This window comes from Lontra canadensis, unplaced genomic scaffold (assembly GCF_010015895.1).
Source record: "Lontra canadensis isolate GAN:19392208 unplaced genomic scaffold, GSC_riverotter_1.0 scaffold46, whole genome shotgun sequence".
NCBI lineage: Eukaryota > Metazoa > Chordata > Mammalia > Carnivora > Mustelidae > Lontra > Lontra canadensis.
In genome coordinates this window covers 3707944-3733851 of record NW_022631040.1, presented here as the reverse complement: position 1 = coordinate 3733851, position 25908 = coordinate 3707944, and the positions used below count along the sequence as shown (strand labels likewise).

The 25908-nt window shown below is 35.0% G+C and overlaps 1 protein-coding gene across 1 annotated transcript; it reads left to right on the top strand.

The window, feature by feature from the left end:
- Positions 1-346: 346 nt before the first annotated feature.
- Positions 347-24093, top strand: RGS21 (regulator of G protein signaling 21). Its single transcript, XM_032872876.1, has 4 exons — positions 347-357; positions 5383-5459; positions 10271-10437; positions 23890-24093. The coding sequence occupies exons 1-4, from the start codon at positions 347-349 to the stop codon at positions 24091-24093; spliced, it is 459 nt and encodes a 152-aa protein (XP_032728767.1).
- The last annotated feature ends 1815 nt before the right edge of the window (positions 24094-25908 follow it).

Sequence of the window (25908 nt, the reverse complement as noted above, 5' to 3'; positions counted from 1 at the left end):
CATGGGAACAGTAGTTGTCTGGCGAATGGATGTATATGAACTTTGGAAACCAAACTTTCAAATGTAATTTATTTCAGTTATGCCACAGACTCCTAGAAATGTCACATTTATTCAAAGAGTTATTTGTTACTTTGAAGTTTAAGTGTTTTGACCAGTGAAAAGTTAACAACAAAACGAAAAAAGCTGAGCATAGCATGATTTTAAAGAATGCCAATTTGTAACCCAGGGGAGAGGTATTTGCATACTAATTGTAATGTTCCTGCTGTCACATTACCTTCAGCTTGAAGATCAGTCAGAAAAAGAAATTCTCGGCATCACCTGTAACAGTCAGACAGTGGAACGAAAAATGCCAGTGAAGTGAGTTGCTGTTTAAAGCTATTTTTATCTCGGAAGATGTACAAATGAAACATTTGAGCCTTCATTAGTCTTGATGTTTTGTTTCCTTCATTTATGATAAATATGCTAATTGTTGTCTTTCTTGCTGATTTATTTTTCCCCTTTCTCTATTGATTTCTTCTTCTTTTCTAAAATATGTCAACAATTCATGAATTGCTTTTGCAGTTAATTCTTTCATATTTGCTAAGATAAAGGAAGGTTATGTAGGGGAGAAAAAATAGTAAGATTTTTTTTGTGTGTGAAACTTTTCAAAATTATTAAATGTTAGAGTTTGTGACAAAAGATATGTATGATCCTTGCAAAAATTATTCATTATTGCAATATTTATTAAGAAATTTGAAAACAGATATTAAATGCTGGGTAAGTTAGCAGCTGTCACTTCCTGGAGCACATGGGCTCCTTGCTTGAATTTCCCATTCTCCAGCACACTGCTAATTGAGTGTGAAGAGCTAAATTGTTGGATTCCACATTTTTTGATGCAATACAACTGGTTCTAGCTGGCACAATTAGCAAGATAACTGGTAGCTTTCACGCAGTTCCCATCTGGTCTGGCTCTTCTCCGGACACATAATATGGGGACTGCTGGCCTTGATGGCACTCGCTTAATGAAGGAAACAGAAAGGAAATCAGCCAAAACCCCATGAAACCCTAAGTGCAGTTTTGGCTCCAGATACATGGTGAATTTTCATGGCAAATCATACACATATGAAGTTACTCTGATTATGCATCACAGTTATACAGGAAATGCACACACACAAATGAGAAGAGTCAGACAAAAGCTCTGTTAGAGTTACAACCAAAATAAAAGTAAAAAAGAGAGAAAAAGAAATGATAGAGTGGTGTATTATCCACTTACTTAAGGTAGCATGTATCAAATTTAGCCAAGTCAGCCACCTTCTTTTTTTCCCCCAATTTGAATTCAATAGTTTCTTTCTTAACGTGTATACAGTTGCATTTTTTAAAACATAAAACATATTTCTCACTCACATCTAACATGAGAATAGTCCTATTTTCATTTGATATTTCATTTTCACTTGACAATGAGATTTCAGAATCTATCTTCTGAAAACTTTCTACTGAGTACTCGATTACTGCAATTTAGCTATTATTTACAGGAAATATTATTTGTGTGAAATTCAGTAAACTCTATTACAGAAAAAGCACTTTTGAAGTATTTATTATCAATATTCCAAAACATGAGCAAAGTATGAGCATATACGTATTGACTCATTCATTCTAGGAAGAATTGTAAGAAGAGTTTAGGTTATAAGGAGACACACCTGTGTCTGAATTCTAACTGCCCATTAGTACATGCAAGATACTGCACCATTCATTAGCATCTCTGAGACTCCTTATTCACTGGTGATGTAGGATTAAAACAGACTGTCATTTGCAAGATTAAATAAGGTAAAGTATATGACCTGCCTAACACAGTGTGGTATAGACTATGAACATTTAATGCATTGATGAACATTTTGATGCTAGGAAAAACATTATTTCACTTATTCATATATAACAATAATTTACTCTCCCACAGAATTATAAATATACAATCAACCCAGAATTTAAAAATTTGAACAGTTAATTAAGAACTTGTTCCTTTAAATAGTTGCATCTTGACTAGCTCCAGAAAAGTGAATACTGCATTCCCACCGACCCTCCCATCATATCAGGTCATCAAAATTGAACCTTTCAAGTCAAACTTGAAATTGGTTAGAAAATAGTGAATTGAGAGCACCCCAGGATTTATCACACACCAGCAGGGGTATTCCTTAAGAGAGCTGAGGGGCAAATTTTCTTTTCATAATAATGGAACATCTGGGGGGCCTTAAGTAATACTAGAACATCCAAGTATCTCTAATTCTATTCTAATAATCTCTAGCTATAGAAAATAATATTCTAGTATATCTCTCTAATTCAAAACATTGACATTTTTCTTTTGTTCTGGGTTTTACATCATTTCCCACATTTTGTTTTCTTCTTTTGTTTTTAAGGTTTTCCTACATTAATGAAACTAACAAAAATAGCTACAATTCATTTAAATATCTCCATTCCTAAAAGACTCCTTTACATCTGATAAGGACTTCCCTGAATATTCCTTTTGCTTTTGGTGTAAGCAAATTCTGGCTCTCCCTAAATGACATGACTTGCCTTGATACCTTCCAGAATGGATGTTGTCCATTTCCCCCAATTTCACCTCCCCCAGGGGTGAGAGAGAGGTTCATGGCCTGCTGCTCCCCCATGACAATTTCACATCCTGCCTCCTCTTCCCTCCACCATTAATTACACCCTTTGAAGCTAATGCAATTCAGTTCTCACGTTCAATAGCCTTAGCATGGTCACCTACCACCATCTTGAAAGCCATTGTTCTGCTTCCATTGAAGGTTTTAATACTTCAGTCATTCATTCATTATTTGATTATATATGTTCCACAACGTTTTTGGACCAGACATACTGTTCTTGGTAGTGGAAAATTGTTATGCCTGAGTTTGCACGTCCAAGAGACCACCAAGGAGCCAAGCACTGATGCAATCACATGAGGGTTTATTTGACATGCTTAAGCTTGGCACCAAGTATACCCAACACATCAGAGTAGGGACTTGGACCCTGAACCAGATTACAGTCAGAGTTTTTGAAGGCAGAGTAGGGGTGGACTCGGCGGTGGGTGAGGACAAGGGGATTATAGATGATGTAAGTCTCCAAGGATTTTTGGAAGCAAGGTCTCCAGGACCTTGAGGGGCTAGCTATTGTTGGGAGAAAGGTTATTTATTACCAATAATAAAAATCTTCTCATGAGACCCTTTAGATGTATATCAGTGGGCCATATACTTGGGAATGATTCTCGACACTATCTTGGAGGTTTAGAGATAAAGGAATTATTAAAGTAGACTTACAGGATCCTGGTCAGACCTGTTGGGGTAGGGGGTCGGTCAGGCTAGGATTGTCCTTAGCAAAACCTCAAGGTGAGGGCAGTTGAGTCCCCAGGGGAGAGCCACTCTGTCTATTTCAAGGGCTTGTCAGTAGGTAAGGAATTTTAATGATTTTCTTCTGTCTCAGTTTCCCACATCAGCTAAACTTGAGGTGGGATGGCCTTAATTTTCTCAGCCTCCACAAAATAACAATATTTATTCCTATCATCAGAGCTCTTACACAACAAGGAAGTGTATGTTCATCTCTGAATCCTTTCTGTCTACATTGTTTCTCAGGGTTTTTTATTTTTGTTTGGTTTTCTATATGCTTTTTCTGGTGGCTGTTCCTCACTCAGAATTGTTGTACGGTGTGGCCAGGCTTGGGCTCAACCCTCCTCAGTGCCCTGTTCATTAACATATATTTCACTCATACTAAGTAGTTCGCAATCTGAGTACTCTGTTAACCACTAAATATCAATCTTCAAATAGAGACATTTTTAAACATGTGTATTTTAAGTGACCATATGATAATTTTAGCAGTATTCAATAGGACTCCTTACAAGACCTAGTATTTGAATCATGAAATATAGCACAAGCTTATTAGCATAACAGGTTTTATAGTGCCCAAAAGCTCTTCAGTGTACATTTAAATCTAGGTTTGGGTCCCCTTCTCCATTAATGAAAATAGAAATCGAACCTAAATTATTTAAATGTCCATTAGAATGAAAAAACCACTATTTAAAAATGGTTTCACAGAAAATCTTGTGTGCCTAAGATTTAGTAAATCAAGGGAGAAAGGAGTATCAGCTGCCCACCATCAGGGAAGAAAGTTTCAACAGGAAATGTAAATAAGGGAAGGTAGTAAAATCAATCTCCAGTCACAGATCTTCCTCTATGTGCTCTCTATAAGGACAACCATTATTATCTGAAAACACAATCACATCTGCAACAGCAGAAGGCAGCACAACAAACCCCCACACAAATAATAAAAAAAGGCAGCAAATTACAAGAAGTAACACAATATAAAAGTATGGATATTGCTTCACATAGCATATTTAAGATCAGTCACCTTGATATGCAAAGATAGAGTTTTATAAGAATGACTCCATATGACACTGTCTCTATTTTATCATCAATCATTTTAATAAAAACTTCCAATTAGCTCATCCCTTTCCATAATAAGTAAGTCATTTGCACATCACAGCTATGTAATCTTAGTGTTTTTTCTTTTTCTTCTGGGTAGCAGATGCTTTCTATGGATGGGAGCTTATCTCATCAGGATCTTAGTTTATTAAGGCAAATAATGCATGATATACTCGTATCTCAGAAAGTTTATATCTTAAACCTGATTTACCATTTCTACATCACATCCCCAAAAGTATACCTTCTTCAGAAGACTTAAGTCTATAAATTTTTTGACTGCTTTGGAAAAGATATTACTCTGTCCTGACAGATTGCTAGATTTAAATAAATCATCCCGGAACTGGAGGCATACCAGTCTAAGGAAAAATAAAGCCTGTCTCGAAGTGGGGCAAAGGTTTCTCAGAACACTATAAATAAACACTTTTAAGATCATCACATATTAGAAATCCTTAATTGAAACACTTCAAAAACTTTTTTGAAGTACCTAATTATAACATGGATAATTTTATGTACTGTGAAAACTTAGAAAATAATTCATTTATCACTACTGCTATCATGATAAGTTTTCGGGAATAGACCAGAGTAATGCCACATAAATTAACAATCAATATATTTACAGTTGAGAAGAAATTCACTATACTTCATAGAACCATGATCAATCTCTCTCCTATGCCTTTATTAAGATGTAAGAATTTGCAAATATTAATAACATTGTAAGCTAGATTAATAAATAATTGCTGATGCTGAATTATATCCCACTCTATGTTGCTATTGCTGTCCACTGTGGAAAACATTATACAATTTTTGTTGACCTTTTGCAGTTTGATTAATGGCACAAAGCTCTTTTAAATTATGTAATTCAACAAATACATATAACTCAAATATTACTATAGGTTACGGAAGAAAAAGATCACAATGCTATTGTCAAGGGTAGATGTTGTTTCTACAGGTCACAAACAACAGAAACAATGGCGTGGTCTGAAAATATGGACACACTTTTAACCAACCAAGGTAAGATCTGACTAAGTTTAAAAATATAATGATTAAAAGTAAGTCTTTAAATTCTGAAAGTTGTAGTCATTATAAAATATGAATTTCATCAATATTTGAAGCATAAGAGTCCCAACAGTCACACAAATCTAGGTGGAATATAGGTCCTAAACCTAAGTGGCATTAGGTAGAACCTAAAATAAGACATGATTATAGAAACTCCAAACATTGACACAAAATGAAAATCCCAAATAGGAAGTAAGAAATCTGTCATTTTCTTAGACTCATTATCATTATATATATACATATGTACATATATATGTACATATATATATCATTATATATATATTATCATTATATATAATGAAAATCAAATTACCTTCTGAGCCAATATTAAATAATATAAATACATATCCACACATGTACATATTAATACATTTAAATATTTTTTTCACTAAAAATTAGAATTGTAGTTGAGATAAATATTTAAAAACTGTTTTTAGCCTGAGACATGAATATATATATATATATATATATATATATATATATAAACATACAAACTATTAAAAAAGTTGAAAATTTAGGGGTACCTGCATGGCTCAGTGGGTTAAAGCCTCTGCCTTCAGCTTGGGTCATGATCCTAGGGTCCTGGGATCCAGCCCTGCACTGGGCTCTCTGCTCAGCGGGGAGCCTGCTTCCTCCTCTCTCTCTGCCTGCCTCTCTGCCTACTTGTGATCTCTGTCTGTCAAATAAATAAATAAGATCTTTAAAAAAAAAGTTGAAAATTTAAATAAATCACTTGTTTTTTTCATGTCTTGAGGCTAAAAACAGTTTTTAAGTATTTATTTCAACTGAAATTATAATTTTTAGTGAAAACAAAAACATATGTAAATGTATTAATATGTACATGTGTGGATATGTATTTATATTATTTCATATTGACTCAATATAAGGTAAGCTGATTTTCAATAAATAATAACCCCAAAATTTAATTCAAGGTAGTCATTTGGAACTTCTGTTTCTGTTATAGACAATTCTGTTTTGCAGCAGTTTTATCTCAGTTGTATCTCATACAAGAAAAAAATGGCTCTGCAAAGACATGTATTAAAGAATGTTTAATAATTAATATTGTTGATACTAATCAAATGGAATTTCTACTTCAAATTTACAAAGTAAATATCAGAATATTAGAAAACTTTAAAACGTAATAAAGTTGGGTGAATTCTTCATAGTTGTTTATTCACATGCAAAATTAAATTGAATTAGACAAAACTATTTTGTTTTTATAATTCTTAAATGATTAATTCCTAAAGCACAGACATAAAATAATCCACATCACTCTTAGAATTCAACTAAGGACATATACTAAGGAATTGCATTTTTGTAAATTTTGAAAGGCATGTTTCTTTTTTACTTAAGTGTATAACCAGTGGGACAGATCAGGTTTACTAGAAGCCTGCAGGTGGTAGGGGAGTAGGATAACTCTAGGGGACAGCGCCACAGAACAGAGGCATGGAAGATGTTGAGCTGAAGACAAATGGTCTCATCTGCATACCTCCTGAGCTTTTCTATTTCATGTCCACGTAAAGTAGAAGAGTCATAGTTTCATTTGAGTAGATGTTTGTTTTTTTGCTTTTTACAATACCAGAAAAATAGCTTGGAAATTTTTTGAACAGCTAAATAACTCACCAAATTATGTTTCTCGTCAACTTGGAGATATGTCCTATAGGTACTGTGCATCAGCTCTCATGTAAGTTTTAACACCTAGGGCTTAATCCATTTGTCAGCCCTTGTTAAGCCTAACCAGTAGCCATTCCATTCTGCAGAGAGTGCCCTCAGACACTATCATTTTAATTGCATGTAACATTCCAAAGTCCCATGACATCTTTTGATCATTCATATTGTATATAGAGAATAGAAGTGTAGTTCAATAAAATAGTATGTTCAAGACCGAGATAACTAGCTCATTTTAGCTGTTGATTCTATTTCATTGTGTCCCAAACTGAGTGATGGGAGAGGGAAAGAAGACAATAGTTATTATCTCCAAGTAGTCTTTCATTAAAATTGCTGAATGTGAGAAAATAATAAGTTTCTTGATTTCTAATTTCCCATCTCTCGGGGATACATTTAGATAATCCTCATTGGGAGGAGGCCTCATATGCCTTAATGAAACACATATAAAATACTGTCAGACAGGAATCTACAACATTCTTTCAATACCATTAAAGTGTACTTTGTCCTATCTATAAAATAGATTTCAGCGTAAATTCTGTTTTGAACCCTCAAATTCATCATCGTTCAGACAAAACTCATGGAAATTTTAACTGAATGTTATTAAGAGGATTTTTATAACCTAAATTTGTGTCACAGAAGCTTCTTGGATGTATTTTTAAATGCAATAAATGTGTAGTTAATTGAATTTTTTATAGTGCTCACATATTAATGACATCCTCACTCTCCAATATTTCTACTGAGAATTTTAATTGGTACCTGATAACCTTTGGTAATGACTTGTTATTTCAACTCTATTTCAAATAATAAAAAAATTATCAAATCTATTTTTAATTTCCCAGTGTTTTTTAGATGCTTTTATCTGGCTCCCTGAAGCCTTTTCTATTTTCTCTTACTAAAATCCCTTTGCTTCCCACCTGCAACAACCTGCAAATAGCTGACTTTGGCCGCTTTTCCATAAACTTTCTCTTAACATTTTCTTTTTCACTAGTTTATTTTCCCTTTCCTCTGATTCTCCACAAGCTTATTTACCCCTACTTTGGAACAAGAAGGATCAGAACTCTGGGTATGCAGTCAGGGAAGAGCTGCTTTGAGCAGATGCAAAGGGGCCCTCATGGCAGATGGAAGAGAGTCACCAATGTTTTGGAAGGCAAATCCTTCCCAAGGCAAAAGCGCTGATGTATATTTTCCTCCTCAGAGAGATCCACAGTCTCATTTACAAACAGATACTCAGCTCAAATAGGTGCAATCTGTGAAACCAAAAGATATGAACTCAAGGTACTACCTTAGTCCATGTGGAAATGTAATATTGACCTTTCTAACCTACTATCTAAGTAGAGGCACAATCCTTTTTAAAAAATATATATATTTATTGCATGCGACAGTCAATATTTATGCTACCAACCCCCTCAAAATTAAACTATTTTAAAAATTCCTGATGTTAAGCTTAAATTTTCATTAGTCAAGCGAAGACTCATATATTTTTCTCACTCTCAATTCTCCCCAATACTTTTTGTGTTATAAAAATAATTAGATAACCAAATTTTTTGTTCCATTTTTGTAGGTTTGATTTTCTTTTCTTATTTAAATTCAATTAGCCAACCTACTCATCCCTAACTGATTTAGCAAGAATTACCTTCTTCAGTGAGCTCTAGATATTTTTTTAAGATTTTATTTATTTATTTGACAGACAGAGGTCACAAGGAGGCAGAGAGGCAGGCAGAGAGAGAGGAAAAGCAAGCTCCCCGCTGAGCAGAGAGACCGATGTGGGGCTCGATCCCATGACCCTGGGATCATGACCTGAGCTGAAGGCAGAGGCTTTAACCCACTAAGCCACCCAGGCGCCCCAGCTCTAGATATTCTAAAGAAGAATATTTCAGGGCACATTTTGATGAGGAAGGTAAAGAAAGGAACAATCTTAATCTCAGATAGGAATAATACCCATGTAAATTTGGCTGAAAGTCAAATATTGGGGAGAAGTGGGACCTAAGGGAATCAGAGGCTACAAGCGCTACCTGTTGTTATTAAATTTAAAGGAAATTACATATACTAATTAAGGCAAAGTAAACAAGCCTGCAAATAAGTGATCTAAAGCTTCTGGAGAAATGCATGCTCAGAATACCTGGGAGCAGGAGAAAAATACAATGCACAGGCTAAGTTAGAGCAGGTACTATGAGGGAGAATGGGAGACAACAGTGTTTTACTTAAGACAACATTGGAGAAAAGCTCATTCACTTGCTTTATTGACTTAAAATTGCGTATCACCACATAGAGGGGAGAAATAGTCACGCCAAGTATTTTGCTGGTTACTTTCTTGGTCTAGAGATTTGAATTTGCCAATGTATTCACTCAAGATTAACAAATGTCAGTCCTTTCATCTTTGCTTTGAGCCTAAATGCACATAATCTAACTCTTGAGCATCAAATTGTTTCCTCACCAACTCATAGCAGCAAAGATATTCTTACTCTGAAGTTAATATAGCATCATTGCTTGGTTTGGGCTTAGTTCATTGGGTGTAGAAAGCTAAGTCCATGGATTTCCCATGAAGTTACCACCATCAAGACTTTCCTCTAGACACAACTCCTTGATGTTTAAGATCTAGAAAGAAAAAGTACAGGTTTTCTTTGTTAATGGAGTTAACTGGAGAAATAGAGACAAGAATATTTTATATTTATGGGGCGCCCGGGTGGCTCAGTGGGTTAAGCTCAGATCATGATATAGGGGTCCTGGGATCCCAGTGGGTTAAGCTCAGATCATGATATAGGGGTCCTGGGATCCAGCCCAGCCTCTGGCTCTCTGTTCAGTGGGGAGCCTGCTTCCCCACCCCCGCCACCTGCCTCTCTGCCTACTTGTGATCTCTCTGTCAAATAAATAAATAAATAAAATCTTTTAAAATATATTTTAAAAAAGAATATATTTATGATTACTGATTCAAGATAAGGTTTCTAAACTTAAAAACAAAAACACACAACTACATAGAGAGGGATGATAAATATTTGTCACTGAACACTCAGTAAATGCTCATATTATACAATGTATTCCTGTTGGTTATGTATACTGCACTGCCTGATATACAAAAGTTTTTCTTTTATATTTTATAGCTGGTTTGGATGCTTTTCGAACATTTCTAAAATCAGAGTTTAGTGAAGAAAATGTTGAGTTCTGGCTTGCCTGTGAAGACTTCAAAAAAACAGAAAGTGCAGAAAAAATTGCTTCTAAAGCCAAAATGATCTATTCTGAATTCATTGAAGCTGATGCCCCTAAAGAGGTGAGGAAAATACTCCAGGATAGTGACTATTCACCTGCTACCAAATCTGCTCCCAATTATAGGACTTAATCCATCTAAAGGGAAATAAATTGTCCCTATGTATTCAAGTAGAAATGTCTGTAAACTCCAATAGAAGTGCCTTTAAGATGATCCTATCTTTTACTGATTCAGCAAGTATTTTTCAACACCTACTATGTGCCAGATATGACCAATATTTTTGTTTCCTTAGCACAACATGCAGACTCCTGAAAAATTGTGTCCATTATCTCAGGTTAAATCACTCTAAAGTTTACCCTATAGAAATGTTACTTCAATGTGTTCTTGCATTTCAAGTTCACTTTCGTTTTCCCTTTTATAAATCATGGTGGTCAAGATGGAATAGAATTCTAGAATAGAATAATTTATATAAAAATTTAGAATAATATGTAAGGGGAAATAGGACTGTTAACAAACAGCAAGAATTCTTCATTTTTAGTATTTTGGATGTCCACATTATGGCAGTTAATATCTTACTTTCCAAAAGAGGCATTTGCTTACCTTTATTTCTTTGATAGTAAAAATTAGCCAAAGGTATGAAGCAATGTTTCAGGATCCACCTGTGCTGCTTTAAGATAAGAAAAGTAGAAAGGGTCTTAGAAACCTGGAATGACTAGTAATAACTCCCCACCCCCCAAAAAAGTGTTCAATGTATGTAACACCTCATTTATATTTTATTTCATTTCCAGAACCAAAACCATGATCATCCCCATATACCCTTTAATATTTAAAGTTTAAGCGATGTATAATTTAAATGATTTCAGTTCCTCACTGAATATATCATATAAGCAAAGAATTTTAATGCATAAGTACTAAACAGAAAGCTACATGAATTACTAGTACCGATCATAAACTACTAGTACAAGTCATCTTTCCTACAGAGGCAAAAACACCAATTTCCTCCTAGGGGATAGTTATCATATATTCTGACCCAAAATTAGGATTCATGATGTGAGAAGGGTTATTACACTTATGGGGACAAAGAAAAGAATAGGTGAAATGAAAACACTTTCAGAAAATCTAGGACATAAAGTGGCTGTATCAGTAGTTCAAGTTTTAATTGGACATTAATTACTATGGCATACATTGGCTAGTATAACTTTACAGACATATGAGCTACTAAAGCATAGCTTTAAATTCACGAGGCGGGGGTGGGTTAAGAGTGAAGAATTTTAACTGCTGTGAAACTATTTCAACATTCATTTCCCCATCACCATCTAAGAATCAATAAATAATTCTGGAAAATTGAAAATATGGTATATGAGATTTGTCAAGTTGATTAATGTGTCATTTCCTAAAAGGGTTTGAAATCAGCTCTAAAGATATCCTATTTATTGTGATATTGATTTGAAAGCCAGATTTTTTTCCTTCTCTATGAATTCAGCTAATTAACAGTGATTGTTTTAGAATAATATTCTCAAACATTTTGCATGAAAAGTCTTCTAATAAGAAATGTCGTCTTTTAATTATAGCTCAATTAATCTTACAATATATAATAATTTATCAATTTTGACAAAATAGTTTTGTTTATCTTCCTAATCTTTTCTTCTAAAATAATTTATGTGGTAATAATTTAAATAAATAGCACAGTTATTATCTTAGCATATAAAAGTTTTATGGCTTTACATACTTTGTCCATCTAATTAATTTGACTAAATAAAATATAATTAAATTTATGGCTGCTTTTCAAGTAATAATTATATTTTCTTCTTGAAGTATCTAAAAAAGTTATTATCAAATATGACAAAATTCACTGAAAACAAAGAACTATGTAGATGTACATTTGAAATAGTCATTATCTTTCCTATTATTTGCCATTAGTTGTTTCCAGTTCAGCAGATTACTAAATTTCACCTTCCCAAATTACTAACAGGCATTTGCCTCTTATATTATATGTCAGTTACAGTCTTCAAGGTATTTCTCTGTCCATCAGCTGTATGTTAAATATAATACAACTGTGGGTATGTTAACTCATTAAACTGATTTTTTGAGTGCTCGTCCCCACAATGAAGTCACAAAGCAGGAGAGACTGACATGTAATAAAACCAGTCAAATACACAATAAACAATATAATAATAAAGCCACATTTGAAGTTCATTATTAGCACACTGGAAAAGTGATTAAATCTGGAGAGTTAAGGGATGCATTTTCTGGGTGACTCACACATGAAAAATGTATGTCATGAAAAGAGTAATATCAAGATGTAAATGAAGAAAGAATATTTCGGACTGAGGGCACAGTGAAATCACATGGAAGTACAAAGCTCCCTAGTGTTTCCTGAAAGTTACAAACATTTTGATATGGCTAATGGAAAGTGGGGGAATGAGGTTGGATGGGCAGTAGTAAAGATAAAGAAAGTGTGGGAAGCATTTTAGATTTATCTAGTAGGCAAACTTATGAAGACAAGTTCATATATTTGATATGGAAGCTGGAAAACATGATTTTCACAAGTAAAAAAATTAATTCAAGAGTGACGTTTATATGAGAATAGTCTCCATTTTTCCATATTTGATTATAGTTGTATAAGTGACTCTTATAAAGAATCAAAACTGGGGTTCCTGGGTGGCTCAGTCATTAAGTGTCTGCCTTCAGCTCAGGTCATGATCCCAGGGTCCGGGGATCAAGCCGTGCATGGAACTCTTTGCTCAGTGGGAAGCCTGCTTCTCCTTCTCCCACTCCCCCTTCTTGTGTTCCCTCTTCCACTCCCCTTGTTTGTGTTACCTCTCCTGCTGTCTCTCTCTCTGTCAAATAAATAAATAAAATCTTTAAAAAAAATTAAAACTCCTTTAAAAAAATCAAAATTACAACTGATCTTCTTGGTAGAAAATCCTACAGTAAAGAAGAATGGCAAAATCATTCTATGTAGATGTCTATTAACTCTTATTTATTTTCTCTTTAATTTTTTGCATCTCTACTTCCTCATCTATGAAATTGCTAGCATAACTTAATTTTCAATTGATGCAATTAAACAATTTATAATTAGATTATAATAAATTTACTAAACAACCCCTGTCTATAAATTGACATTACTAATGGTTCTCCCTTTCCTGTTCTAACAGGCAAAGACAGCACACTGAACAAAACAACAAAAATTGAAATTTTAGGTCTTGATGAGAAATGATAATAATCATAACTAGACTTTATGCTCTCTCCCTTATAGCATTACCTTTTCTCTAGTTTCTACACTAATAGTGTGATATAGTGGAAGACTGGAAGTTGAGAGATACCTAGACCTAAATTAAAATCCTGTAATCTTGTGGTGAGCTGTTCTACCTCTCTAAGCCTCAGTTTCCCATCTACTCATTCACCTATAAATCAAGCACATAACAACCACACAGGACACATGAGAATGATGAGTAAGATCACATGTCTATGGTTTATATCATGCAAAACAGCTCTTAGGCAATTGTAATCTCTTTCTTTTTTTTAAACAAGTCACTATTAGGGCTATATAGTTTCAACCTGAAAACAACCATTATAAAAACATGTTAGCAAATCACTAGTTTGAGATAAAAAGAGCTACTCATTGAATGGACAATACCTAGACAATTTCAGAAGAAAATACTGAGGAAAAAAAAGTATAAATATAGCCAGACATTTTAACTAAGTGATTTAAAATGAGAAAATTATTAGGCAAGCAATAATTTTAATTTTTTTAATTTTAAAAAAGATTTTACTTACTTACCAGAGGAAGAGAGACAGAGCATAGGTAGGGGGTGTGGGAGGCAAAGGGAGAAGCAGGTTCTCTGCTGAGCAAGGAGCCCAATGCAGATCCTGGGATCATGACCTGAGTGAGCCCAAGGCAGACCCTTAACTGACTGAGCCACCCAGGCATCCCGACAAGTAATTATTTTTTAAGGTGCCTCTACTTTGTACATAATAAGAACCTGTAAGTGTAAAATAAAATCTTAAACTTTCATGTATTCATCCTTCAATTTGGACCACTCATTTCATAATATTTGGAAATTTCAAGAAAATAATTTTACTTGGTTTCAAGAGAATGGAACTCTTAAAAATATTTCAAATAATATTTTCATATTACTAAAAACACTGACAGATTTTAAATATCCATGTTATATTTATCTCATTTATGTATATTATATTTGTGTCATTCTTTTTATTGAAAAGGAAATTACTCAGGATGGAAAATATGTGATTAGAGAGAAGAATGTTTATGCTTATGTTGATTTTCATTTTGAGATAGTAGAAAATGTTCCAAATCAGACAACAGTGTAATATTTAAAATTATATAAATTCAACTGCATATTATCACCAATCCAGGAAAAAATATATTGGCAGCTTTTTAAGTCAAAGAATATTAGTATGAAATATTTAATTCTTAAATGTATTTATTAAATGGGACGCCTGAGTGGCTGAGTCAATTAAGCACCTGTCTTCCTCTCAGGTCATGATCCCAGGGTCCTGGGATAGAGCCCCTCATTGTTGCTATTGGGCTCCTGCTCAGCAGGAAGTCTGCTTCTCCCTCTCCTTTTACCTCTCCCTACAGTCTGTGTGCGCGCTCTCTCTCTATCTCAAATAAATAAACAAAATCTTCTAAAAAAAAATAAATAAAAATGTATTTATTAAATGTGAAGACACCACAACTCATAAAACAAAGAAGAAACTATAGTTACGGGGTGAAGGTATCTTCACGGGTGCAGGAGCCTTCTTAAAATATCTATGTCTGGTGTTTTGCTTTTATTTTTTAAGTCAGTATAATGTTATTTATTGACATTTTTTTTCACATCAGCAAATACTTATTCTGGGTCTACTGTTCGTCCCTTTATAAGACGAAGTATCTCCGTGGAAGGGCAGCTCAGTTTAGGCAGGAGAACAGATTAAAAAAACACTGAAGTATAATGCAATATGTTGTGTGAACTAGGCAGCTTGATAAGGAAATGCAAGAAAATAAAATAGGTTGAAATTACGGTTTGGCTCAAAAGAAATTTTGAAGCGAGTTGGGTTTAAAAAATGAAATTTATGGAACTAGGGAAAAATAGCAAAGCAACAAATGATTAAGTGAAAAAAAAAGTTACAGAGGGAACTCTTTGCATTATACGTAGAAGGATATAATGATTGAATAGTAGTGAGACAAGATACTGAGATAAGGTCCTCATTATAAATAAGGTTAGATTTAAACAGAATCTCAAAGAAAGGAAATAGATATATGAATTATTGGTGGAGAGAGGCCCATGAAAATAGGCATTTGGAAGCATGTCTTGATACTACTGTCATGCCAACCTTGTATTCTCCATCTTAGATTTAAATGTTTTCTTTGCATTTTTAATGCCACTTCCACCAACATGTTGATGTTTTTGTCCGGCCCCACAAGTTGCTGCTTATCAACAGTGTCCCCCAACTCTAGGATCATCTCCAGATATAATGAGTTTGCCTCTTTATTAATTTCCTAATTTTTTGTACACTGATCATGAAATGTCTAATATATGCCAGGAACCATACTGGAGCAGATAAGAAAAAAGACAAGAGTCCCTGATTAGGTAAAGCTAACCATTTTGTGGGGAGGACTCCAGTTAAAAAACAATTACAATAATCTTTCATGAGAGTTGTGGTAGGGAACACAGGTGATATGTAGAAGGAACAGGAAAATCAATTTCTAGGGGGATGAGAAAATGTATCTCAAAAAAATTAATACATGAGCTTTGACCAGAAATGGGAGTATAGAGGGAATTAGACATAATGGGAGAGAAGGATAGGAAAGAAAGACGAAGAGGAAGTCAAAGCACCAGCCAGTGCCTGGAAGGCTAGAACAGTTGTGAAGGAAGCCAGCACAGTCTGTATCAGAGGGCAGACTGAAGGAATGTCACCTCCTGGATCCCAATAATTTCTTCTTCCTTATTTATTTCATCTTAAAAAGCCTCTGAAAATGTAAGAGAGGGAAAGAGGAGAAAAAGGAGGCGTTCAAGAAGGACGAGAAGGAGAAGGGGTAGGAGGAAAGGAGGAAGGGAGGTAAAGGAAGGAAACAGAGCTAAAGAAACTATAAGTGACATCTCTGCATGATGTTTTCATGTGGACTATCATATCTGATCATCGTGGGCACTATCTTAGGGAGGTATTACAATCACCCACATTGCACAGGTGCAAATGATCTGAACCCTAGAGAGAAAATAATGAGTACCGCAGTCATAAAGATACAACAGATCCTGAGAGGAGAGGTCTACAGCCCATGCTCTTACGTTTCAAATTCCTTTCTCTAGATCTACTATTTATTTTAAATGTTTGTAATAAAGCTGGGAACCTTGATGTTTATGCTAAAGGCAAAACATAAAATTATCTTGGCACATAGAGTCTATCTTCTTTTCTATCAAAAGCTTTACTTCTCCTCTCATATTCTCTTTAATTTGTATAAAACTTCTTAAACCACCAAGCTTAGATTCATTATGGCATTAAGAGGCAAAAGAGTTGCAGGAGTACTTCTAAATAATTTGCAGTGTCATTTTGGCCCTCTGAAAAACTGGCTGCTACGTTTTAACTTGAAAAGAAAACACTCAGATGTTTTTCCAATTTCCATGTGTCTCTGTGCTACTGAAATTAATCTTGGATTAGCATGTTTGGGTTGGTAAATGAAATGAGTCAATTGGACTCCCTCTCAGCTAGTCCAGATAACTTTGCTTACGTACATCTATTTTTAGCAATCGTATGCATTATCCATATACATTATGTACATCTATTTTTATCAATTTATGTGATTGCATGTGTTATATAATTTCTTCTGCTTCCTTTGCCCTATTTGAGACATTAATACTACCTCCCAACATGTGTCACTGATTTCTGTCTCTAAAACCAATAAGAACAAAAGGATAAAGTCCTGTGCAGGGATGGATTCCTTCCAGGTGTTACAAACTCTGCCATTCTCAACTTTAATAGCCACCCTTGAGAATATATTTCAGGATATTCATTTTCCTTTAATAATGTCAAAAATGAAGTAATACAAGTGGTGTTTGTGGTGATTAAATAGAACTATGTAACCAAAAACATGACTATAGGCGGCTTTAATTTGAACAGTAATTTTCAAGCTCTGTTGTGAATGAGTTCTAAGACGCTGCCTGCTCTGTTTTAGTAAGGTGCTTTCCATATGCAGGAACACACTCTGTGCTTAACGACAGTCTCCTGCTCCACTGGACTTTCTAGATGAGGAAAAGACTATCTAATTTGAATGTGAGAACACAATCGAAAATTTTCATTCAAATTATGTAAAAATAGAGAAAGCGGAGTGGAGGGTCACGGGAAAGCCAGCTGGTACCCTTTAAAATGTATTCTTCCTGATAAAATAATTTGTTGAAAACCAAAAGGATTTAAAACTGCTGGTGTAGTAAGGAGGAATTTGGCTGCCATATCTTAGAGTTAACAAAATCCCATGAGTATTAAAATATTCTGAATCTTTAGAATAAAACTGTTTTTAAACAACTGCCCCAAACATCATTCGCAAGGTAGTCATTTTAATGCAGTGGATTGCTTTCATTGTCACCTATGTCATGGCCTTTTCAAAATTGACAGAATTTAAAAGCCTCTAATGGTTGTGATGACATCTCTGCTGTCAGAGATTCAGTAAGAATCACAATTCTTTTCTGAGACTGACAGTGCAGTGGGCTCAGATATCTAAGATAATTCATAATCTTTTGAAAAAATAAGCAAAAGAAATATTATATTTCTCACAGTCCTTGAAACTGAACTCTGTATCCATACAAACAAAATGCGAGTAGCTATCATATTAGTAAGTAATGTAACTCTGTTTATTTCATTAACTGATATACTGTTTAGCCGGGGCTCTTTTTTTTTTTAAGATTTTATTTATTTATTTGACAGACAGAGATCACAAGTAGGCAGAGAGACAGGCAGAGAGAGGGAGAGGAAGCAGGCTCCCCGCTGAGGGACTCGATCCCAGGACCCCGGAATCATGACCTGAGCTGAAGGCAGAGGCTTAACCCACAAAGCCACCTAGGCTCTTGACCTAATTATTTGACCCTCTCAGCATAGTCGGAGCTTCCCCCTAGCTCCCAAGCAGTTCAGGAATGCCTCAATATCCTACAGCTGGAGAGGCTCCATCTTTAGAAGGTCACTCCCTGATGGGACCTTGCCTTTGGTCTACTCCAAGCTCAGTATCTCCTGCCTTACTTTTTGAGATAGAAATTTATCCATATATCTTCTGGTAGAACCCAACCAAAAATCATAGCTGATATTTAAACAAAGTAGAAGATGCAGCTCACAGACATACCCCCAGAAGTGATTTTTTTTTTAAGGAGTTTATTTATTTATTTGACAGATGGAGATCACAAGTAGGCAGAGAGGCAGGCAGAGAGAGAGGAGGAAGCAGGTTCCCTGTTGAGCAGAGAGCTGATGCAGGGCTGGATCCCAGGACCCCAGGATCATGACCTGACCCAAAGGCAGAGGCTGAGCCACCCAGGCACCCCCAGAAGTGATTCTTTTAAATCTATCTATCTTTGTATTTGAGACCTAATATTTTCACTATTTTCCCAGTTTACTGAAATTTCAAGGGATTTGAGAAGAAAAGACAAGACACTTTCTATAACTTAATTCTCATACTTATATTGACTTCTCAGGGGGGGGCATTTAACAAAATCGATCACTCTCTCTTAATTGAAATACTATCTTCAGTTGATTTCTAGTACTCGATTTCCTCTTACCAACTGTATTTAGCAATTTCTTTCACTGTTCTGACTCATAACCCAAAAGACACTATAATGAGGGAAGGCAAATCCCCTTCATTTTCTGCTCACATTCATTCTCCCAATAATTTGTCTGGTCCCATATTTTTAAATATATTTTTATTTTATTTATATATTTGCGAAAGAAAGCACACATGAGTGGAGCAGGGTAGGGGGAGAAGCAAGTTCCCTACAGAGCAGGGGATCATGACCTGACCCAAGGCAGACACATAACCAACTGAGCCACCCAAGTGCCCATATTTTTAAAAGGGCAGCTCAAACTTAACAAATTCAAATCTAAGTCCTGATCTTCTGGTCAAAACTTTCTTCTACCTGAGTCTCCCCATCTCAGTTAATGGCAACTCTGTTCTATTTGCTCTGGATAAATAATTGGTAGTCATCCTTAATTTTCTTCCACCTATGCCCCATGTACAAAGCCATCAGGACTTTCTGTCATCTCATTCTTCAGAACACTGCTAAAATTCAGCCATTCCTCAATATTTTGTCACTCATCCTAGTACACTATGCAATCACAAGTTTCACCCATTCTACTTTCTAGGTATTTTTAAAATCGATGTACTTCCCACCATTCCCTGTGATGTTTCACTGCCAAATTCACCATCACTGCCCACCTGAACTTTTTGTAAGGTTTTCTCATTTTTCTACCTTTTATCCACACCCAGCCATTATACCGCAGGGCAACCAGTTATGCGGTTTTTTCCAAACATGTTCCTTTACTAAAATTTCTTCCCATTGGTCTCAGGTTAAGTAAAAATTCCTTAACAGAACTACAAGGTCCCACATAATTTGGTACCTTCATTCCTTTCCAGGTTCTTGCTTTTCCTTTTCTCAAAATCCACTGGGTTCCTTTTGGTTTACGTGCCCATGTGCAAGTTTCTTCCTTAATCTATCTCTTCGTGATAATAATTCAAAGATCTGCTTACTATCTCATTTCCTTCTGAAAGCATATTTTTTCCTTTGGATTATGGGCAGAAGGGAAAGACATGGTAAGACTAGAAATTACAGAATTTGGGAAAGAGATTCCATTATAAAAGGCTAAAGAAGAGAAATAAGAGTGAGAATGAAAAGAGCCATTGTGAAATTACAAAATAAAAGGGAAATGAGGGGAAAAAATAGAGAGATCAGAGAAATAAGAGGTGTCAGAGTTGATTCCTACATTTCAAGCTTGAAGAACTTTGGAGAAAAATAATGACATTTATACAAACATGTGGGTGTGATGTTTTGTCACTGACATTAAGCTGAATTGCCAAGACACAGCCTCATAAGACTACTAATTATCTCCTGGGATTAGTGTATCTGCTCATCAGTCAGCTATCATAGCTGATGTTGGCAGTTCCTTGGTAGGAGAACAGACAAGTCAGAGAAATGAGAGAGATAAGTGAGAAGTACAAGCTTCATCTATTTTAATAAACAATATTAATTACATGTTGGAATAGTTCCCTTTAAAATTTAAACGTGATTTTTTAACAAATCAAGAAACATTTTTTCACTTTATTTATGCAGTCTGTATTTATGGAGTCCTTACATGGCACAAGGCATAGAGAAGGATGCACAAAATGTAAATACGATCTAAGTAACACAAAATCCTTTGACGGGTCCAAAGGAAACAATCCACAAGTAAACTTCACAGGGTAGATATTACTTGAATGTAGGCTCATGGGCATAAAAGACTGTGAAAGACTTGGTGAAGAGGAGTGACTCTCAGGTGAGTAGGATGGTATGAAAAAATGTTCATAGGCCGGAAAATACAAGGAATTTGAGGGGGAGTGTCTAGCTTGGTAAAAATACAGGGCACACATAAAGGAGAAAAAAAAGTGAAGTTAGGACTGCATTGTAAAAGCCATGAATGCCAAAATCAAGGCTTTGAACATTTTAAATAGGAAATATGGAGTTATTGGAGGTGTTCAGTTCTAATTAAAATAATAAGAAGAAGCCAACCCAGGCACCAGGCACACACCAACCCTGTTGTCAGTGAAAACTCCCCCCAATGAGTGAATACTTCAGTGAGATAAATTGCTATATTTACTATTACGGGGGGTACCAAGTTAAGCAAATTGCAGATGATGACTTTTAGTAATTAATGGTATAGCTAAAGGAGGAAACAGGCAACATTTATTCTCATATCTCCACAACATAAGATAGGATTTATGAAAGACTACCCCAGATGTTTAAAAAATTCTGCAAGGGCTTGACAACCACCACCATTCACTGATCCCCACCAAGAGGCAGGTAGTATACTAGGTTAATAACAAGTCATCATGCCACTTCCCTCCTCAAAACTGTTCAGTTGTCTTCTTATTATTTCTAGTAGAAAAATAAGAGCTCCTTATACTGCACTTAAGTGCTACAAGACTTGTAGGCGAATCTCATTACAGGAACTTTCTTTCTCACACCCTCTACCCCAGCCATCCAGGCATGTGGCTTTTCAGAACATAACAAATTGTTTCTCGCATCAGAGACTTTGCATTTGTTGTTTTTTTTCTGCTAGAAATGGTTTTTTTTCCCCCCACACTTAGAGGACTGGCTTCTTCTCATCCTTCAAGTTTATTTCTAAAATAATGCTATTTATTTAGTTGTTGGTTATCATTTCCCAAGTATAGAAAGCATTTGGTACATAATAACCAAAAATAACAATAAATATTTGTGGAATCAAAGATTGTAAGGATCATTTTATTTTAATTCTCATAAAAAACTCAGTCAGGAACTACCTAGCTTAATGATGAGGAAGCATTGCTCAGAGATATTAAAAACTCAACCTGGGTCACCAGGGTACTAAGTGTTAGAGCACAGATTAGAAAATTATCCCAAAGTCTTTCCACTGCCCTCCACCATCTTCCTATATAAAGAAGGAGATATTGATTCCAGATTTGAGGACTTCAGAGAGTTGTAGCGTTTGGCTTGGAATTTTCATGGAGGACGTAAGAGGATGATCAGAGAAATAAAGGTGCAAGTGTGGGATCGCTGAACAGCTGAAATTCCTCAAGAAGGAAGACATCTGTGCACAAATAGTGACCTCTTTCTGGTTCTTTCCAAATTAAAAGTTTTTTCTTCTTCTCTTCTTTCTGGAATAATAATATTAAAATATTTTGATATCACTTATCTCATTTAGTCTTAGAAACACTTTAAGATAAATGCTATTACTCTTCCCTATTATACCATGGAAATGAAAGATTAAAAGAAATTATAGAATGTCCTTCACTCATATGAATAGCAAGTAAGTAACTGAGGAAAGGTTTGATTATAGGTCTGTCTGCCTCTTTTAACCTCAATTCAATAAGCACAAATTGTCATTTGTAGTCTTTCTTTCACCGGATGCCTAAATTATGGAATTTTTACAATCTCCCCATTTTGCCAAGAGACATTTTAATTCTAGTCAACAAATATTTATTGATTGCCTATTATGTGGCAGATACTCTGCTAAGTGCCGGAAAATAGAAGGATGAATGAGATAGAGGGAGCACCTGCCTTTCTTGAGTTTTTAATTCTAAGATTCAAATCTCTTTTGCACTTCATGAATATTTTTTATTTAAATTAGACACCCTGGATGTGAAATTTTCTGCTTCGCAGAGTATATCCTGGAATATGTGTAGAGTTGAACAAGCATCTTCCAAGGGTTTGGGGCATTTTACAGATTTGCAGATGAATGGTGTGTTCCAATGCAATAGATCTCTCTTAGACCTTGCGGAAGATACTCATGTATGATAGTTGTTTGGGGACAAGGATACACACACACACACACACACACACACACACATGCACACACATATACAAGTATACTTTGTGGAAGACATGGGAGTCATTAAAGAGGGGGATGTTATTTGGTTTATTCTGGCAAACAAAAAGAAATACAAATTAGAAATACAAAAAAAGAGTGTTGTGAGGAAAATAGAAATAAAAATATAGAAATACAAAAAAGAATGTTGTGTGAAAAACAAGGGTAAGTATAGAGAATGGGAACGTGTTGGTAGTAGCCAACCTGCTAAATCCTAGTTATTGTTCTGCCTATGGAAAGTATATTATTGGTATTAGGGTTAAAGTACTAGAAAAAAAGGATTTATGGGAAAATATATTTAAAATCATGAAATATCTCATTTGAATTTTCACCTTTGTTATTGTTTTATAATCTCAAAATAAGGCTTCACCTCTGTTCTCTGTCAATGCCAACCCTCTCAAACAAGGAAAAATAATTATTTTTTAAAGACATTATTTATTTATTTGAGAGAGAAAGGTTGCACAAGAGAGAGAAATAGAGAAAGTGAGAACTAGCAAGGGGAGAGGCAGAGGGAGAGGAAGAAGCAATCTCCCTTCTGAGCAAGGAGTTTGATGCGGGACTTGATCTGAGGACTTGATCATGATCTGAGTTGAAGGCAGACACTTAACCAACTGAGCCACCCAGGTTAGTTTTTAGCCTCTGATTGGTCTCTTTGCAATCAATATGCCTTAGTTTGCTATTGGCTCCTTCCCCAAATGACCACCTTTTTACTGTCCTCCCATTAAAAATAAGAAAAGATCACCCAAAGAAAGAGAAATAATTATACCAAACATGCTTTCTGCATTCCAGGAAAAAAAAGTATGACTTTTTCTGCTGTTTTGCATCAGATTAACTTTGTGTTTAGAAAAACAACTCAAATAATATGTGCATCTACCAACTGTATAAACCATGTATTCCTTGACTAAACTAATATAATAATATGCAAACTTATTTCCACAGATCAACATTGACTTCAGTACCAGGGACCTCATCTCAAAGAATATTGCAGAACCAACTCTCAAATGTTTTGATGAGGCTCAGAAGTTAATCTATAGTCTTATGGCCAAGGATTCTTTTCCTCGATTTCTAAAGTCAGAGATTTATAAGAAACTGGTAAATAGCAAACAGGTTGGAAATCATAAGAAATGGTTCCCTTTTTTGTAGAGAAGGTAAATGATAAACTAATAATCAGGTTACAATTTGGAGAAAAACAAGTGACAGGAGAAATCAACTTTTAATCACCATACTCAAGGCTAAAATTGTTTAAATATACAAAAACAAGTTTTTTTAAGGTTTAGAAAACATTTTTTTACTCCAGCAAAATACCATATATATCTATCTATATATATATAGATAGATATATAGATATATCTTTGGGTTTTAAGTCATTTGTTTAGAATTTTTTTATTTTATCAGGTACTTAGAAATCTCCTACTGGGAGAGTACAAGGGAGTTAATAGAGATGTAATACACCCTTAAATCGTAAGTGGATATTCTCATGACATTATGAATTCAAGAACTATATATCTTCATGTTGCTGAGTGGGAGCCTGTTTAGCACCATATACACGATTTTAAATACCATTTACATTTTTCAAAACCTTACTTCTGTAAAACAATAAATTCTGCACCAAAACACAATCCTCCCTTTAGTGATTCAGCTATGTCCTTTTAATCAGGATCTGCTACATAATAATATGGTGATTATCTAAATAACCATGACCCTCAGATTAATTAAAAAGAAAATTATAAGAATGTGTGTGTGTGTGTGTGTGTGTGTGTGTGTGTGTGTGTGTATGGAACACTGTGGATCAAAGTTTGTCAAAATACATCGCCTGGTTCAATTCAATGACATTCAATTCTAGGTATATGCATAGAAAGAACTCTGAGGGTGCAGAGGACTGATTTTCTTGGATTTATAAGAATATAAGGAAAGAGAAGGAATGAAATGGATAAATGGATGGATAAGTCCTTATATAATGAACTGCGTAATTGTAATTGTCCCACAAAATAAATAATTATTGCATTATCTACTTGAATTGGGGGCTTAAGTATCTGTTCACTCATTCAGTACTGGAACTTATTTATGAAACTCAAAGAAATTTTGAAATGCATTTTTTTAAAGATTTTATTTATTTATTTGACAGATAGAGATCACAAGTAGGCAGAGAGGCAGGCAGAGAGAGAAGGGGAAGCAGGCTCCCTGCTGAGCAGAGAGCCTGATGCGGGGCTCCATCCAGGACCCTGGGATCATGACCTGAGCCGGAAGGCAGAGGTTTTAACCCACTGAGCCACCCAGGCACCCCTCAAAATGCATTTTTGAGATGTTCTTGAAATTGTTTCTTTCTATGTATAAGTATGAATAGTTCAATGTCAATATGAGAAGCTATAAAGATTCACAGATCATCTATGTTTCCATTTTATTTGTAAACATTTATTTATTTTTGTTAGTATCTCTGATTTGGGGATTATTTCAATATTTAAAAATAGAGGACAAATACCACGGTTTACTTTGTGTTTCCACAAACTGTTCATTTGATAGACAAAATTTTGTCTCCCCTTCGTCATGAAAAATAAACACTTAAGCACATGCAAATGGAATATTTCCTGTATATTTGCAAATTCTTTAAAGGAAAGCTTCACACAAACTGATTGTGAAGTATTCAGTGCCACATTAAAGGGACACTTAGTGAGAAATCGCTATGAACTTCTCACCATTTACTCTGAAGTTTCCAACCTTAAGCTAGTCTCTCTTTCAATATGAAATTTAAAAATTATTTCTTGGGGTGAGGGGGAGATGATTCCCAAAGATGAAAAAGAATAAAAAAGACTTTACAAGTTAGAAAGACACTTAGAAGTTAAAATCACATCCTTCCTTTTAGACACACAACATAGGAGCTCGTCCCTCCAGTCTCACAGCTGGTAAGCATCAGAGCACTTTCTCCCAAGGAGCCACACTGCCTCTTCCACAGCAGCCATG

Coding starts and splice junctions, on each gene's coding strand:
- RGS21 (XM_032872876.1), top strand. Junction 5,460..10,270: donor CACACTTTTAACCAACCAAG/GTAAGATCTGAC, acceptor TATATTTTATAG/CTGGTTTGGATGCTTTTCGA. Junction 10,438..23,889: donor AAGCTGATGCCCCTAAAGAG/GTGAGGAAAATA, acceptor TTATTTCCACAG/ATCAACATTGACTTCAGTAC.